General features: G+C 57.0%; 2 protein-coding genes across 7 annotated transcripts; one reads left to right on the top strand and one right to left on the bottom strand.

Annotated features, from left to right (window-relative positions):
- Window positions 1-1,644: 1,644 nt before the first annotated feature.
- Window positions 1,645-5,710, top strand: TMUB2 (transmembrane and ubiquitin like domain containing 2). Of its 4 annotated transcripts, none has more exons than XM_065896516.1 (3): window positions 1,645-1,680; window positions 3,646-4,194; window positions 4,447-5,710. In XM_065896516.1, exons 2-3 carry the CDS (start codon window positions 3,671-3,673, stop codon window positions 4,811-4,813), a joined length of 891 nt encoding a protein of 296 aa, XP_065752588.1. In that variant the 5' UTR covers window positions 1,645-1,680; window positions 3,646-3,670; the 3' UTR covers window positions 4,814-5,710. The 4 variants fall into 4 exon arrangements, with proteins under 4 accessions (XP_065752588.1, XP_065752587.1, XP_065752589.1 ...); XM_065896515.1 differs by lacking the exon at window positions 1,645-1,680 and adding an exon at window positions 1,813-2,346; XM_065896517.1 differs by lacking the exon at window positions 1,645-1,680 and adding an exon at window positions 2,312-2,346 and having other exon boundaries at window positions 3,646-3,923; window positions 4,447-4,478.
- On the bottom strand, window positions 5,437-13,337 carry ATXN7L3 (ataxin 7 like 3). Of its 3 annotated transcripts, XM_065896514.1 has the most exons (13): window positions 13,218-13,337; window positions 11,751-11,861; window positions 11,320-11,452; window positions 10,945-11,116; window positions 10,656-10,753; window positions 10,448-10,470; window positions 10,076-10,121; window positions 9,838-9,866; window positions 9,449-9,517; window positions 9,136-9,179; window positions 8,789-8,860; window positions 8,538-8,695; window positions 5,437-8,424 (listed from the first exon to the last, which is right to left on the bottom strand). In XM_065896514.1, the coding sequence occupies exons 2-13, from the start codon at window positions 11,799-11,801 to the stop codon at window positions 8,276-8,278; spliced, it is 1,044 nt and encodes a 347-aa protein (XP_065752586.1). In that variant the 5' UTR covers window positions 11,802-11,861; window positions 13,218-13,337; the 3' UTR covers window positions 5,437-8,275. The 3 variants fall into 3 exon arrangements, with proteins under 3 accessions (XP_065752586.1, XP_065752584.1, XP_065752583.1); XM_065896512.1 differs by lacking the exon at window positions 13,218-13,337 and having other exon boundaries at window positions 8,276-8,424; window positions 10,076-10,142; window positions 11,751-11,801; XM_065896511.1 differs by lacking the exon at window positions 13,218-13,337 and having other exon boundaries at window positions 8,276-8,424; window positions 9,838-9,923; window positions 11,751-11,801.
- Window positions 13,338-16,578: the final 3,241 nt, after the last annotated feature.

Raw genomic sequence — 16,578 nt, 5'->3', positions numbered from 1 at the left:
GGTGGCGCAGTGGTTGAGAGTCCGCCTGCTGATGCAGCGGATACGGGTTCGTGCCCCGGTCCGGGAGGATCCCGCGTGCCGCGGTGCGGCTGGGCCCGTAAGCCATGGCCGCTGGGCCTGCGCGTCCGGAGCCTGTGCTCTGCGGCGGGAGAGGCCCGCGTACTGGAAAAAAAAAAAGGTTAAAATGGTAAATTTCATGTATATTTTACCACAATAAGAAAAGACTGAAAAAGAAAAAAAGAAGCCGGACACCAAAGAGTACATACTGTTTGATTCCACTTACACAAAATACAAAAACAGAAAACTATGGTGACAGAAATCATACTAGTGACTACTCTTTGCAAGTTAGTGGCGAAGAGGCCTGAAGGGCAGTTCTGGGGTCATTTTCTATTTCTTTCTTTCTTTCTTTTTGTCTGCCTTGGGTCTTTGTTGCTGCGCACGGGCTTTCTCTAGTTGTGGCGAGCGGGGCCTACTCTTCGTTGCGGTGCACGGGCTTCTCATTGCAGTGATTTCTCTTGTTGGGGAGCACGGGCTCTAGGCGCACGAGCTTCTGTAGTTGTGGCACGCGGGCTCAGTAGTTGTGGCACGTGGGCTCAGTAGTTGTCGCTCGTGGGCTCTAGAGCACAGGCTCAGTAGTTGTGGCGCACGGGCTTAGTTGCTCCGCGGCAAGAGGCATCTTCCTGGACCAGGGCTCGAATCCGTGTCGACTGCATTGGCAGGAGGATTCTTAACCATTGTACCACCAGGGAAACCCTCATTTTCTATTTCTTGATCTGAGTCCTGTTTCCACCGATGTGTTCAGTTGGTGAAAACTAACGAGCTCTTCGCTTTTGAGTTTTCCCGTCAGCATTATTTACACCTCAATCAATAGTTCACCGGAAAACAACAGCAAAAACCCCAAAACGTCTTTAGAACAAATTTTAATTTCAAAAATCCGGATAAATTCTTGTAAGCTGAACCTTTTTTTCCCTGTCTTTCTTGGGGCTCCTGCTTTTCCTGTGTCCTAAGCCTGCAATGAATCTGTGCCTTCTTTTGAAATGCTTTCTTGCCTTATTTACCAAGGTTCCACACTACCTGGGGCCTCATTCTCGGAGCACCGGCTGGTGACTAAATTGTCTCCTTGTCTGTCATCTCGACTAGCCCTGAGCTGGACTCTTTGAGATCAGAAAGACCAGTCCCGGCTGATTCCGCTAACCCGGAGCTCAGTGCGCGTTGCAGAGCAGTAATAAATCCAATCGGCCCGGGAGGCTGGGAGCAAGGCCGGAAGAAAAAGGTTGCGAAGAGGAAAGCGCCGCTCTGGTGCGCCCAGCGGTGCCAGCCCGCTCGGACATCCAGACGCGAAGTCACACCCCTTGCCCAAGCACCTCCCGTAATTCCCTCCTGGCCCCGCCCCGCATCCATGGGCTCCTTAGGCCCCGCCCACCAGCCGTGGCCTTGCCCCGGGAGGGCCAGGATCCCGCCAACAATAACTCCGCCCCTCCTTCCGCTGAGAAACCTGTCCCTTTTATTTAAAGAATACGTTTACGTCAGCCCGCTTTACGTAGCCTGTCGTCATCAGTGCAAGGCGCGGAGGCGGAACTTCCTGTCGCTGTTTCTAACAGCTTCCGGGAGAAGCCGGAAGAGACCGGACCCTGGACAGAATCAGGGCTAGCCAGCCCCTCCCCCGGCCCCTACAGAAAGGTGAGTCCACGGGCCGTCTTGGCGAAGTCAAAACACTTAGTCTGGCCGCTTCAGGTGAGGATCTCCTTCCTTATCCAGGCACAGTACCGGTCCAGATCCCCTTTAATTTCCCATGTTCCCCCGCGTACTCAAGCCCCGCCCCCAGTCTCCCGGCCCCGCCCCGAAGTGTGAGGGGTGTGGATGGTTTGTGAACCCCTCACCTGACTCTACCCGTCTCGGGCTGGGAGAAGCGGGTTTGGCCACGGCGGCCGGAGGTGGGTGGACCCACGGACTCCTCTCCAGCGCCGCGGGAATAGGACCGCCCAAACGCGGAGCCTTCGCGTCAGAAAAGGCAGGATCGGGGACCCCCTCCTCACCGCGCCGTCAGGGTCGCTCACAGGTTGAGGAGCGAGCAAAGGCCTCTGAGGAGGGAGACCTGGGGTCCTGCCCAGTCCCTCCCCTCGAAAGTTCCCTGTGCCTGTGCCAGTCGTTTTTGCCTCTGTTCGCCGCAGTTTCCTTTTCTTTAAATCAGGGTTAATGCCGTTAACCTTCTTACCATTAGGGGTTAGTTGTGGGAGTGATAAATAACTGCTACTGTTTGTTTACTGAACAGTTGCAATGTGCCAGGCACTGTGCTAAGTATTTTGCTTCAATGATTTCCCGTCATCTTCAAAACAACCTTATGAGGTAGGTACTATTTTTAACCCTATTTTACTGATGAGAAAGCTGAGTCTCTGAGAAAATTGTTTGAGATTACAGAGCTAGTAAGAGGCAAAGGGGGTTATAGTTAGTTTGGGGGTTTTTTTGTTTGTTTTTTTTTCCTGATCCCAGGGCCCATGTACTAAATAAGGATGTGAAAATTATTCAAATGTTGATATGTTCCGCAGTGTTCTTTGAGCAGCTACTGTGGGGTTATGCTGGGCACTACGGTACATAGAGAAATACATGCGAGCCTTTATCTTCCAGGGGTCTAGTAGAGAGATGGACTGGTAGATAAGTATAATGAAGTTTTATAGGTGCTGTGAGAATAGTCTGGTGATGGTAATCATCAGACCGGATTTGCCCAGGGACAGCTCTGAAAGCAGCAGATTCTCCAAGGGAAAGAGTAGGTACTCCAAGGAGCAAGCAGATATCCTTCCTACCTTTCTAAGAAACTGCCGAGGGAGAACACAGGACAAGAGGGGAGATTGCGATATGGATTGTGAGAGCCATTTTGGAATCTTGTCCGAATCAGTTCCATGCAGGTAGTGGTTTTGCATTTGTGAGCCTACAGTGACCCAGGAGGGTGGTGCTTCTGGTGTCTGTTCTGCTTTGCTGCCCGAAGAATTTCGGAGGAGGCAGACACAATGTCCGCTGCATAGTGTCTGTTGATGGCCCCTACTGAGCTGTCCCTTTGGGTTGGTCTGACTTTGCTTTTGATAAATTAATTTTCTTTGGCTCTTGACATCTGGACCTAGATCCGTGACCATGAATGAGACTGAGTTCAAATGACACGATCTGGCAAGAGTGGCTGCGCTATGCCTCCAAAGGGGCCCCAAATAAAACATTCCGGGCTTTTTCGGTTTCTCTGAAGCCACCTTAGAGGCATCTCAGGGGGGGTATAGTTGCTTTACCAATGGATAAAAATCCTAGAGAAACTCAGGGCTCACAGAAGCACATGTTTTCCCCACCTGCCAAAAAAGCAACGAACAGTAACAGCAGCAGCAGCAACAAAGCTGTAAGGTTTTCCTGATGATCCGTGCTTCCTCGGGGGGTGGGAATGTGAGAGAGGAAGGGCGTGGAACCTGAAAGCCAGCGTTTCAGGTTAGAGGCAAGGGGTAAGTCCTTAGCTGTAGATTGGGGGTCCAGAGTTCGGAAGGTCTGTGTCTCTACAGGACACTGAACTCCATTTTCTTTCGGGGCTGGGTCAGTTAGAGCCTAAACAAACAGGAAACCTGCTTGCGACCCCTCATGCCCTGCTGATGCTGTCCCCCTTTGTTCCCGCAGTGTGGACCCAGTCAGCAGCCAGGCCATGGAGCTCTCTGATGTCACCCTTATTGAGGGTGTGGGTAATGAGGTGACTGTGGTGGCAGGTGTGGCGGTGCTGATTCTAGCCTTGGTCCTAGCTTGGCTCTCTACCTACGTAGCCGACAGCGGTAGCAACCAGCTCCTGGGCACTATTGTGTCAGCTGGCGACACATCCGTCCTCCACCTGGGGCATGTGGACCATCTGGTGGCGGGCCAAGTCACCCCAGAGCCAACCGAACTCCCACATCCATCAGAGGGTAATGATGAGAAGGCTGAAGAGGCTGGCGAAGGTGGGGGAGACTCCACAGGGGAACCCGGAGCTGGGGGTGGTATTGAGCCCAGCCTGGAGCATCTGCTTGACATCCAAGGCCTGCCCAAAAGACAAGCGGGCCCTGGGAGCAGCGGTCCAGCGGTGCCCCAGAGATCTGAGGATAGCGCCTGCCTCATCAATGTGCGGCTCAAGTTCCTCAACGACACCGAGGAGCTGGCTGTGGCCCGGCCAGAGGATACTGTGGGTGCTCTGAAGAGGTAGGTGGGCTGGGAAGTGGGAGGCTGCTTGTACCCCATGCCCCCAGCCCTTGGTCTTCTCGGAGGAGGCTGATACAGACGTGGGAGCAGAAGGGAAGCGTCAGGTGCGGCCCTTACAGGGCGGGTGGGGGAGTACTGCCTTAGAAAGCCACCATGCAATTTCCCCCCAGTGCCTTGCTTTGTTGGTCCAGGCCTTTCGGCCTTCTCATTCCTTGCCCTCTGTCTGTCCTTCTGTCTGTCTCATCCTTACAGTAAATACTTCCCTGGACAAGAAAGCCAGATGAAACTGATCTACCAGGGCCGCCTGCTGCAGGACCCAGGCCGCACACTGCGTTCCCTGAACATTACTGACAACTGTGTGATTCACTGTCACCACTCACCCCTTGGGTCAGCTGTTCCAGGCCCCTCGGCCTCCCTGGCCCCCTCTTCAGCCACTGAGCCGCCCAGCCTCGGCGTCAGTGTGGGCAGCCTCATGGTGCCTGTGTTTGTGGTGCTGTTGGGTGTGGTCTGGTACTTCCGTATCAATTACCGTCAGTTCTTCACAGCACCTGCCACTGTCTCCCTGGTGGGGGTCACCGTCTTCTTCAGCTTCCTAGTATTTGGGATGTATGGACGATAAGGACCGTAGGGAGAAAATGAAAGGCGTGGTCTTCCTCCTTTATGGCCTCCCCCCTTTCCTGGCCAGAGCTGGGCCCAAGGGCCTGGGAGGGAAGGGTGGAAAGGATGTGGTGGGTCCCCCTCCATAGGACCCAGGAGGCAGGCACGGGGCCTCCCCTTCACGTCCACGAGGGTACAGACATCCCCTCTGTGCAAGCACAACTCAGGTAGAAATGAGAATGTCATCTTCCTTCACTTTTAAGGTCCTGAAGTTCAGAGGTGGGCTGGTATTCCAGCTCAATGGGGAGCCTGGGCTCTGAGGATTCCCTCCCAGCCGTGGCCCTAGCTCTTTCCCATTATCCTGCATGTCTGCTCCTCAGCCCCCAGGGCTGCCTGTCAGGGCAGTTCAGCATGGCCCCAGCATACTTCTATAGGGAGCCTGGAGTATCTTTCGGTTCCCTAGTGGAATATCCATCTTTTGAGACTGAAATCACATGGGCAGGAGTGAAGTTTGTGTCAGCCTTCCCTGTAGGCACCTGGCCACCTCCACCTTCTCCCTCCACCCCGTAGCAGGAATAGGGTGTTCTCTGTGTTCTGGATGGTTTCCAGTGTTCTTTTTCTTTTCAAAGCACTTTGCTTATATTCTTTTTTTAAAAAATAGTCCCTTATAGAGCTCAGTCAGGAAGGGGATTGGGGCACAAAGCCAAGCCCCCAGCATTGGGAGAGGCCGGGCCACAGCTGCTGCTACCCTAGGCCTAAGGCTGTAAGCAAGAGGCAGCTCTGGCCCTCAGCCAGTGTCCTACTCTGCCCAGCTCCAAGGACGAGCTCTGGGTATGGAGCACTGGGCCCCAGGCCCTTGCCTCTGGGGCTCTTGGATGGAGGGCCGTATCCATGACCGAATAAAGTTCCATTTTGTGGCCGTGGAGTCTCCTGTGACATTAAGAGAAGGCTGTTGCTCTGCCCCCAGCAACACGGGAATGAGGGTGGGTAGGCCGGGCTACCAACGGGAGATGCAGTTTATTTACACCAGCAGCCATGGGGGCAGGGGGAATACACAGCGTTTACAAAGTTAGCTACCTGTACAGGATGGATTACATATGCAAAAATAAAAATCTCAAGACCACAGGACAGCGTGAGCCCCACCCCCCTCCCCCAATGACCCCAGCATGCGGTAATGCCAGGCGGGTGGCCCCTGGGCATGCGGGGGGGAGTGATGCATGGAAGGAAAAGCCACCGGCCATGGAAATTAGTACAGAACCCCCCCACACACACTCAGACACATGATAGAATACAGGGTGGACGACACCTAGCCGGGGTGGGAAGGATGGGAATTGAAACCCACACAGCCTGCTGTTAGAGGGAAGGGAGTGGGGAGCTCCTAGCCCCTGTTCAACTACATGGTAGGGGGGGGCACACTCTCCCCGGAAGGGAAGGGGTTTGCTCCCTCAGGGTCTCTGCTGGACCAAGCCCATCTCTTACCCAGCCTGGGCAGGGGGCTCTGCCCTGAGGGCGGGCCAGGGAACAATGGGGAAGTGGATGTGGACAAACCAGTTCCCAAACTACTTCCCACTTCTCCCTCCTCCAACCAGAAGGGGGAAAGGGAGAGGCCAGAGGTGAAAGGGTGTACTTATTAGGGCCTGAGCTGCAGCTGCCTCTCAGAAGGAAGAGTGGCCCGCGGCCTTCCTCCCTTCACCTTCAACCTACTCCCAAGTCTTCATTTGGGAGCAGGCTGGAGGCTGGCTGAGATCCTCCTTTCCCTCTGGCTTCCCTTAGAGGGAGAAGGCTGTGGAAGAGCGAGAACAGAGGAGCCCAGGCCCCAGGATTTATTCTAACTCCTGCCAAAATTTGGCTTTTTAAAAAATAACAATTCTTGGGTTAAAAACCAGTTTGTAACCAGGCGTCAGCCACAATCAGAGCCACCCCAGGGGGAGATTGGGGTTCCAGACAGGGTACTACAGCCCTATCTCTTGTTCCCTTAACCCTCTAGGGTCCCTAACCCAAATCAGTCCAACCAGTCCTGGGTACTAGCTACCCAAATGTGGGATGGCTCCTCCTGGGAGGAGGACAGGGGACACGTCCTGCAAGTGCCAGAGAACATGGCTCAGGGTCACCTCCATGCCTGTGTCAGTCAGCTCTGCTCCCCGCCCAGACTGCAGGCCTCCAGCTCAGCTCCTGAGAGCCATGGTGCCCGCGTGGAGGTGGGACGATACATCTCTTCAGGATGTAGACCAGGCAGGTGGGCACACTGGCACCACAGTCCCACAGAGGGGCACTGTCTAGGCATGGCACCCCTTCCCCCTCCGCTGACAGCCCAGAGCACAGAGACCACCCTCTCTTCCTGCCCCACTCCTAGCAAGGGGGGAGAAGTAAAAGATCAGGATTTTCCTCAGAGCCCCAAACCACAAGTACAGAATAAATAACTTAAAAGCGGCTAAGGAAGGGGAAACAGGGCAGGCTTCAGAGGCAGGAGCATCGAGAGAGGAACTGGAGCTGGTCAAGGTTAAAGAGGGGGTGGCAAGCAGCAGTTGGGAACTTGGGCTGCCCTGGTAGGGCAGTGGGGCAGGGTAGGCAGGAGGAACATGGGGCCACCCCAGGAGGGTGAGGCTGGGCCCCTTCCTGGGGCAGGGAATGAGGTAAGAAAACATTTCAAATAAAGCAGCACCGTTCCCTCTCACCTTGGGGCCCCACTCCTCGCCAGCCCTGGGTCAGGGAGGAGAGGTAGGGGGGGAGTCATTTTGATACACAGCTCCCTCTTCCTACCCTCCCCCTGCCCTTGAAGCTGTAGAGGCTGGAGGCCCTTTCCTGGCACCCAACAACAAAAGGACAGCTCCTGCTGCCAAGGAGGCCCATGGGGACTGAGGGGAAAGGGCTGCCCCTGTGAGGGGCAGGGAAGGCGGCGGCAGTTCTAGACGCCTACCTCAGCAGACAGCTCGCTGTGCCTGCCTACCCCTGGGATGGGGGCGTTTGATAGGCTTCTTCTGCACACAGACAGGACACGCCCAGCCCTGCTCCTCAGCTGCAAGCACCGGACCCATTCACATTGCTGAGGGCAGCTGGGGGAGGCCCCCTCCAGGCTCAGCTTCCAACCCACCGCCTCCCGGGTAGCCACGATGCTCCTCGGCAGGGCTTAGTCCAGTTCCTGGGGTGGGGGGCGGCAGTGCCCTGGCACAGTGCCCAGGTCAGGCCCCTGGCCTAGCTGGACATCCAGTAACTCACAGAATAAATAGGAAAACCGCCTCCCCACCGAACTTATGTCCAAGGCATAATATGTCCAGGTCTGAGTCCTGCACGCCGAGGGCTCGTGCTCCATCGCAGAAGACCCTGACACCCCCCAGGGGTGCATAATTGGATCCTCTGCCTGCCTGGCCCACTAAACTTCCCAAGCCCAAACCCCCAGCAGCCGTCCATTTGCCAGGCTATGCCACCTGGGTGGGGGTCGGGAGGGAGGGCTCTGCTCAGCCAAAGGCTATCCCTTGCACCCAAGTCAGTTGATGTCATCGTAGATGCTGGGCGTCGGGGGTGCCGGAGGCTTTGGCTTTTTCTTCTTGTTGGAGCCCAGGCCAGAGGCAGTCCCTACCAGGCTCAGATGGGATTTCTTTTTCTTGGTTTTCCGTGACTCGGAGCTGTTGGTACCTGAAGAGAAGGAGGCGCGAGGGTTGAGGGGAGGGTCGTGGCAGGGGAACGCAAGGTGCTCCCCGTCTTTGGCTTCGGGCAGAGAGCCCCTGGGGCCCATCTGTATCACCTACCTAGACCCCATCCCTGATTCTCACTCGTCTTGGAGGAACCTGAATCAGAAGGTGAGAGATCGGAGGAGCCATCCCACTGAAGCCGGCTGATCAGGGCCTGGCTGTCAGTCATGTCAAAGCTGTCATTATCCAGGGAACTCTCGACCTCTGGAAGGACGCTGGAAAGGGAAGAGGCCAGAGAAGGGCTTCAGGGATACCAATCATCATCCTTAATCTCCACAACCCACCACCTTTCCTGAAGGGTCACTCACGCCGAGGGTCCAAGGAAATAAATCCGCACGGCTCGCCGCTGCTCATCCGTGTGCTGGGGGCAGCGCAGGGACCTGGTGGGGAGAGAATTATCAGACCCTGACAAGGCAGGAAGGGTCTGAGGAATACAGGTGAAGCCCCTCCCCTCAGCAGAGGTGGGAGGGATGGACACAGGCAGGGAAGGGATGAACGGAGAGCCCCCAGATTGTGGCCTCAGGCCTGACCATTAGAAGAGGGGAGGGGAAGGGTGGGAGTCCCGCTGCTCAAGTCCAGGGGTACTCCCGACCCGTGTACCCAGGGTGAGTGTGCAGGAGGGCCCCCTGGCCCTGTTCCTAGGTTCTGAGCTCACCTTGTGCACATCTTCTTGGTGTGTTCAGAAATCACCCCACATTGCTGGAAGAGGAATATAAGCTGAAAGGAGGGATGGAGGAAAGCCTACTCTAGACACTAGACATTCTCTTCCGTACACATGCTAGACTGTAAGCAGAAATGGCCCCAGGGTGTCCACGGCAGACGGCCCCAGACCACCAACGGCCAGGAAGCCTAATTCCAGAGAGAGACCTAGGTGCCCTCACTGCCATGTCAGCAGCCTCCTTCAGGGCCTCAACCACTGCCTGTGGCTCAGCTCGCTCCCGAGGGCCTCCCCTTCCCTGGTCCCTCACCGTGGTGAGCAGGCTACGCAGCTCCTCCGGCCCCAGGGTCTCGTAGCTGATCCCAGTTGAGTTGTTATACTGGGCAAGAACCAGAGGTACAGGTTAGAGAAGGGGCAGCCAAAGAAGGGAGGTTGGGGGTGGGGGTTGCAGAATCAGTCCCTCTCATCCCTTCCTAAGTGAGAAGGCCTTAAGACTGCCCAGCAGTTTCCCAACAATCCCTTCCATCCCACCTGCACAGGGGTAAGGGGTTGGGACCTACAGAGAACATACATATGCAAGACCTAAATACCCCATCTAGTGCTTCTGGCTGTCAGCATTCTGATCCCCACTTGTCCAATCCCACGCAACTCACAACAAGGACAATGAGAGGGAACCTACAAGGGGCAGCCCCTACTCACCTTAAAAGGATCCGAATTGCTAAGTTCCCCTGAAGAAGAAAAAAGAAGGGGAAGGGTGTTTGATGCAGAGGTACAGACAGAGAACCCTGAAAATAACCAGAGAGGAAGTGGGGGTGACAGAAGGATCACAGGCCCTCCCTCGATACCCCGGCCCGCCCCCCGCGCCCCCCTCTGCCCTCCAGCAATGAGTCCCAGAAGACTCAGCTAGAATCACTCCCGTTGTTCCAGCCCCACTTACCATTTTTGTGTTTTAAAGACTTGGATCTTCGAGGGGAATTGGGGTTCTGGAATGGGAGATACCATAGCTTTGGGGAAAGGGTAACGATAAGGGGGAGCCGAGAACCCAGGGAAGGAAAAAAGATTTGACAAAGAAGCATCCTCAAATCCCTACTCTTCCCCATCAGTAAGAGGCCCGTCTACCCAGACTCCCTCCTCCCACCTTCCCCCAAGGCCTCTGCTGCCCTCCTGCCCACCAGACACCCTCATCCCAGAACCCAGAGAGGTACCCAGCGACCTCAGACATGAGTCAAGACACCCGAGGACTCCCTACCCAAAGGGGAGGGTATGTGTCCTTCGCCCAAATCTCCCTCATGCTTGCCCCAGCTCTCACCTTGTCTGATTTCCTCTTCTTGGCTGTGCAGGACAAAAGGATAAAAGGTAGGGTCACTTTAAGTTCCCAATCTAAGGGCACCTAAAGCAAAGTACAAAGCTACACTCTCCCCCCTCATTCAGGATAACAACTTGTGACCGTTACATACCCAATTCCTGCGAGCCCGCCTCACCCCAATGGCCCCCAAATTCCCCAGATCCCCAAACACCTTTCTTCTCTGAGCCATAGGACCAGTCGTTGTCATTGATGTCATCGTTATCCTCTTGGTCACTCTCAGACTTGTTCATGTTGTTGCTATTGGCAATCCTGCCAAGGGTAGGGAAGAGGAAGGGTCAAGGCTGCCACCTCTCTGCCCCCCACTTCACAGGTAGAGTGGAGCATCTGGGGCCAAGCATGACCCACCCTCTGTGCCCTACAAATGCCCCTGGAGGGCTACACCATGGGACGGGCTGCAAAAGGTGAGCCGCTCTGGTTCTAGCAGGGGGAGAAGCCCTCACCGGCGGTTGGCGATTCGACTGCTGTTCCGACCCATTCCCAGGCACTTCTCCAGATGGGGAGCAAAACGGGAGGCGGCAATGCTGCGGCTGCAATTGGGGCAAACACACTCCTTGCTCTTCCACTGGTTGAAAACCTGTCCAAAGATGTCCAACCCCGGCTGGTCCACGATCTCTGGGGACAGGAGAGGCGTGTCGATCAGGGCGGGCAGGGGACCCTCACCTCTCGTTCCCACCCATGGCCCCATGGCCTCTTCAAAGCCCCTGCCTAAGCTCACAGGAGCTCCACGTTCTACATGTGGTGCGGCTGCCAGAGAAGGACCCTCCAAGCACTCCCAGGACAGGGCTAGACTGCTCTCCTTCAACCCTGAAGCTCACCAAAATCCTTCATGCTATCAGGGTCCGTGTCGTCCAGGAAGAAATAGCCACACTTGACAGCCCGGTGTACCTCAAAGCAGAATCCCAAACAAGAATCCTCGACCAGGTCCGCGTATATCTCCTGAGCGATGGCCTGGGCCCAGGGGAGAACATCCAGGGTCACAAGAGTCATAGTCCCATGGACTGAGAGCAACTCTCACCAACCAAATCTCCTGCCAATTCGCCCTGGTCAAAAATAATGCTTTCTTTGCCATTTTCCCCATCTTGACTTCGAGTTCTTTCTTCTTCTGGATCCTCGGGCCTCCTTAGCTGGCTATTCCCTTTAAGGAACAAGGCTGACTACCCAAATTCCTCTCTGGTGCGGATGCCAGATAAAGTGACGAAGAAACATCAAGAGAAAGAACTGGAGGCACACGTGGGGGAGCCCTCACCTCTAGTTTGCTGTTATCCAGGCCAGACAAAGACATTTCCTCCATTTTCATTTGTAAACTCTTGTGGAGACGGCGCTCTGACTGCTCATAGCACAGCGGGCGGCAACACGGCTGCACACATGGGGGTGGGGGTGTTGGTGTGAGTCCAAGACACCTCTGATGACTGCCACCTCCCCTCCGCACCTCGCTGCCCAGAGCTCAATGGTGGCATCAGGATCTACCTCTCCCTAAAGCCTAGGCTCACTAAGTCTGGATGGTCCTTCAGGGCCTGAAACCCAAGGGCGGCCTAGTCCTTCCCAAGCCTGAACTCAGGCCCTGGACTCTACTGCCAATCAGAGTCTGGGTCTACAGGAGGCAGCAGCTCCCCCCAGGTCCCCAAAACTCAAACCCCTCTTCGATACCCATGGTGCAATGCAGCAGGGGGAGGAGAAGGAACTCTAAGGCCTCAAAGCAAACCCACAGGGTGTGGCAAAGAACTGCACAGACTCCTAAATACACTCCCCTCCCTTCGCTAGGCTCTCCTCAGAGCCACCTCTGCTTTCAGCCAGGATGTCCACTTGGGGGGGTACTGCTACCAGAAGTAGGAATGGCCCTAGGACCCTACAACCTTCACCCCACTTTATCTTCCCTTGCAATAAGCCTGCCACTACAGAAGGGGAGCAGAGCCCACAGAAATCTAGAGCTAAAGGGGCATTTCTAGCCACCATGAGCAAGAGGAGGTAGAGTCCGGTGGGATGGCAGGCCAAGAGTGGGCACTCCCCTTACCTGTTCTTCTTTTAGATAACCACCCTCCCTCCCTCAGGACCAGCCCGGAAGTCTCTCCAAGAGCCCCAAAGTCCAGGAATCCCCACCAAAGGATTCAGAAACAGCGCCCACAGTCCGGGGCCCCTCTGAACGGTGGGTACGAGTTTAAGGAGCTGCCGGCCTAGAGTGGGGTGGGGACTGACAAATGAGCCGGGGGCACTGGGGAGGGTAGGAGGCCGGGCCTCGGCTCTTCCCCCGTCCCTGCGGCACTGCTGCTGCATCATACCAACTGGGGGGAGGAGAGCCGAGCCGCCGGAGGCCGGCGCCGGTCCGGGACAGACCGACCCTTAGAGAGTGGGCAGAGTGGGACGCGTCCCGGCCCCTCTTCCTCCCCGCCCGCCGACAGCCCCGGCCGGCCGGGGAGAGGAGTCCGGGAGGGTGTCTCTATTGTCCCGGGGGCTGGGGCCTGGCTCCCTAACAAAGGCCCCGCGCCCCCTCCCCGGCCGGCCCTGCCCCGCCCAGGGGGGACCCAGACAGGGGGAGAGCGGGGGGCCCCGGCCGGGCCGGGAAGCCGGGGGAAGCCGGGCGTTTCCGCGGCGGCCCGGGGGGAGGGGAAGGGGCGCTGACCCAGACCTGGGGGGAGGGGGCCCAAGCCCCGCCTCGGGCCCCGCCCCCCGCCCCCCGCAGGCCCCTCCCCCGTCCCCGTCTCCGTCCCGTACTCACCCCGCCCGGGGGGCCGCGCCGGGGCCCGGCGGCCTCTCAGGGCCGCGTCCTCCGGCGGCGGCGGCGGCGGCGGCTGCTCCGGAGCCCCATGTCCGTCGGTCCGTCCTCGCCTCTCCCCGGGGCCCAGGGCCCGGGGCCGGGGGGTCGGGCCGCCCCCCCGCCTCGCCGCCTCACCGGGCGGCCATGGCCCCTTCCCCTCCCTTCTCGTCCCGTCGCCGCCTCCTCCTCCTCACCTCACCCCGCCCGCGCGCAGTCCGCGCGCCGTCCGCGCGCCCCTCCCCCCGCCCCCCACTCCAGCCCGCCTCTCCCGGGCGGGGGGTGCGGCGCGAGCCCGGAGCGCGCGCGCGTGCCGCGACCGGAGGATGGATGGATGGAGCGAGCGAGAACGCGAGCGTGCGCGCGCGCGCCCCTCTCCCCCCTCCCTTCGCGCGGGCGCGAGGCCAAGCGCGAGCGCGCTCCAACCTCCTCCTCTTCCTCCTCCCGCCCCTCCTCAACACCCCGCCCCCGCCCTCCCTTCCTCTTCCTTCTTTCGCTTTCGCGCGCCCAGCGACTGCTCGCGCCTGCTAGAAGGGCCCGAGCGCGTGCATCTGCCCCGCGGCCGCAGCTCGGCAGCATTTGCTCCAGGGGGCGGGGACCGGGCGGGGAGGAGGGGCGCCACGCCGCCGTCCAAAGTACCGGCGGACGGGGACGGGGGCGGGGAGATGGGCGGGGCCTTCGGGAGCCACCTCGGCCAATTGCCGTCTCGCCCCGGCCCGGCCGGCCCAATAGGATGGCGGTGGGTGGAGCGGCGTTCAAGGTGAGGTGCGCGGTGCGCTGGGGGCGGAGACGTTGTGCCGTCCCGGCCGGCTCCGGGGCGGGGGCAGCGGGTGGCGTCGAAAGAGAGCGCCGGCTCCCAGCCTAGCCTGGGACGCCTTCCGGCCCAGGCTCCCCCGCCCTTCCCTCCGGGCTCCCGGCTCTTTTTACCCCCAGCGCCCCCACCCCAGAGGCCAGAGTTGAAGTGGGACGCAGCAACTCAGGCCATAAAACCTGAAGGGGGCTCGTCCGAGCCTCGGTTCCCCGTGTTCCTGGGCGGGTCTCAGCCCACTCCAGGCCTGAGAACCAACAGACGCCCGAGTTGAGGGTCCTCCGCTGAGGGCAGAGGCCGAGCTGTGCCAGTCTGAGCGGAGCGCCCTCCCCGCCGTCATCCTAATTTAGATCCCACACCTGCTCGCCTTTCCTGCTTCCGGAACCCACGCTGGACCGCCCCCCACCCCACCTCTCCTCTCCACAGCTTGCCAGTCAGTGGCCAGACCCTTACTCCGACCCAGTTCTACTTACTCCCCAGTGTGTGCCCCTATCCGCGCGCTCTCACAGTCCCTCTTCTGGAGCAAAGGGCCTTTCCCAGCCGCAGTAGATGCTTAGACTGGCGCTTCCATCTCAGTTACTCTCTGTGTCTGGAGTCCTAAAACGGGTGTATGACAGCCCTCTTCCTTCAGAAGATGAGATTAAATGAGGAAAGTCTTAAATCATATACTTTGGGACCATCACTGATTCTTTAGTCTTCAGCAAGCATTTATAGAGGCAGTAGTCCTAAGTGGTTAAGACCAGGAATCATCTGAATTTAAATCTGTGGACTTGACAAACGAACTTGAGCAAACGAGCTCTCTGTTGCCCCAGTTTACACTGTTGTCACAGGGTATAATGATAGTACCTATCTCATTAGGTTGTTGTGGGGATTGACAAGTCAGTGCCTGAGAAACTCGGCTCAGTGTGTTTGATAAATCTTAGCTGTTACTCTTACGGTGCGCTGTTAAGAATTCTTATGGTGCATCCGTGCTGGGATGCAAAAATAAAATAAGACAGTTATACTTCCTCAAGAAGTTCACAATTTGTGGGGTAAACAGACCTGTAGGAAAATAATTGCCAGTGTAATAAGAATAAGGGAGCTCGGGACTTCCCTGGTGGCCCAGTGGTTAAGACTCTGTGCTTCCACTGCAGGGGGCACGGGTTCCACCGGTGGTTGGAGCTGACCATAGGGGACAGAGGTGGCCAGGTGAAGGAATCAAATGACGTAAAAGCGTTGGTCAGGAAAGGCTGCTTTTAGTGGGAGAGGAGCCAGGTCAAGGCAGGCCAAGAAGGCACTAGATATCTCACACAGAAGTTTCAGAAGTGAAGTGCCCAGGGACTTGCCTGGTGGCGCAGTGGTTAAGAATCCGCTTGCCGATGCAGGGGACACGGGTTCGAGCCCCGGTCCGGGAAGATTCCACATGCTGCGGAGCAACTAAGCCCGTGCGCCACAACTACTGAGCCTGTGCTCTAGAGCCCGCGAGCCACAACTACTGAAGCCCGCCCGCCTACAGCCCGTGCTCCGCAACAAGAGAAGCCACAGCAATGAGAAGCCCGCGCACCACAATGAAGAGTAGCCCCCGCTCAGCTCACTGCAACTAGAGAAAGCCTGCATGTTGCAAGTAGAGAAAGCCTGCGTGCAGCAACGAAGACCCAACACATCCAAAAATAAATAAATTTATTAAAAAAAAAAAAAAAGTGAAGTGCCCAGGAGTCTGGGCACTGGCTGGAACATAGGAATATATGGGGAAACAGCAAGAAGTAAGCAGGGCAGACCATGCAGGACTAAGGGTGTTCTGAGGAGTCTGCGGGCTTTAACCCTACAGGCTGTGAGGAGTCCTCAAGGGGAACTGTTTGACTTGCATCTTAAGTAGATCACTCTGGAATGTGGAGTCTGGATAGCTTAGAAGTAGTAGGTTTTTGTTATAGCTTGAGATCTGTGGGGTAAAGGAGAGAGAGACCCTGAATACATCATTAACCAAGATGGGGAACTCTGAGGAGGAGATGTGAGGATACAGGACAATGACAAGTCCAGTTTGAGATATGTTGGAGTTACTGTGGAATCAGCTGGTGGAGACTCTCAGAAGGTGTTTGAACTTGAGTCTAGAGCAAAGTAGTGAGGCCAGGACTTCAGGTGTCTCCACAGTGTGAATCAGGAATTCTCCACTCCGATGACCCTGATCTGTTTCTTAGTCTCGGAATATGTGCAATACATCCTGCCCTGAGGAATTTACACATGCCCAGGAAGCCTTCCTATCTCCTCCCTGTTTACCTAAATCCTTCCTCACTTCACCCCTGGCCACCCTCACAAGAAACTCCTTTAAAACTGGATTGTACTATTCATTTGGCACTTGGCCTGAGCAGTCTGTGGTGGTGACCTCTTTGGGCACGTGCCCGGTCTCCACAGTTAGCACCAGTCAATAAACACTAAGGACTACACTGGTCCAGGCTCTGGGCGAAGTGCAGTGAGCCAGAGAGACACACAGACCTTGTCCTAGTGGGGCTTACAGCCCAGCAAAGCCTGAAGTGGAAGAAA

This window comes from Phocoena phocoena, chromosome 19 (genome assembly GCF_963924675.1).
Source record: "Phocoena phocoena chromosome 19, mPhoPho1.1, whole genome shotgun sequence".
Classification (NCBI taxonomy): Eukaryota; Metazoa; Chordata; class Mammalia; order Artiodactyla; family Phocoenidae; genus Phocoena; species Phocoena phocoena.
Note: the sequence above shows the minus strand (reverse complement) of the source record. Positions and strands in the feature narration are given on the sequence as shown.

Coding starts and splice junctions, on each gene's coding strand:
- TMUB2 (XM_065896515.1), top strand. CDS start 2,312: ATGATTTCCCGTCATCTTCAAAACAACCTTATGAG. Junction 2,347..3,645: donor CTTCAAAACAACCTTATGAG/GTAGGTACTATT, acceptor TTGTTCCCGCAG/TGTGGACCCAGTCAGCAGCC. Junction 4,195..4,446: donor ACTGTGGGTGCTCTGAAGAG/GTAGGTGGGCTG, acceptor TCATCCTTACAG/TAAATACTTCCCTGGACAAG.
- ATXN7L3 (XM_065896511.1), bottom strand. CDS start 11,801: ATGAAAATGGAGGAAATGTCTTTGTCTGGCCTGGATAACAGCAAACTA. Junction 11,117..11,319: donor TGATAGCATGAAGGATTTTG/GTGAGCTTCAGG, acceptor TCCTGTCCCCAG/AGATCGTGGACCAGCCGGGG. Junction 9,924..10,075: donor GTCTTTAAAACACAAAAATG/GTAAGTGGGGCT, acceptor GGTTATTTTCAG/GGTTCTCTGTCTGTACCTCT.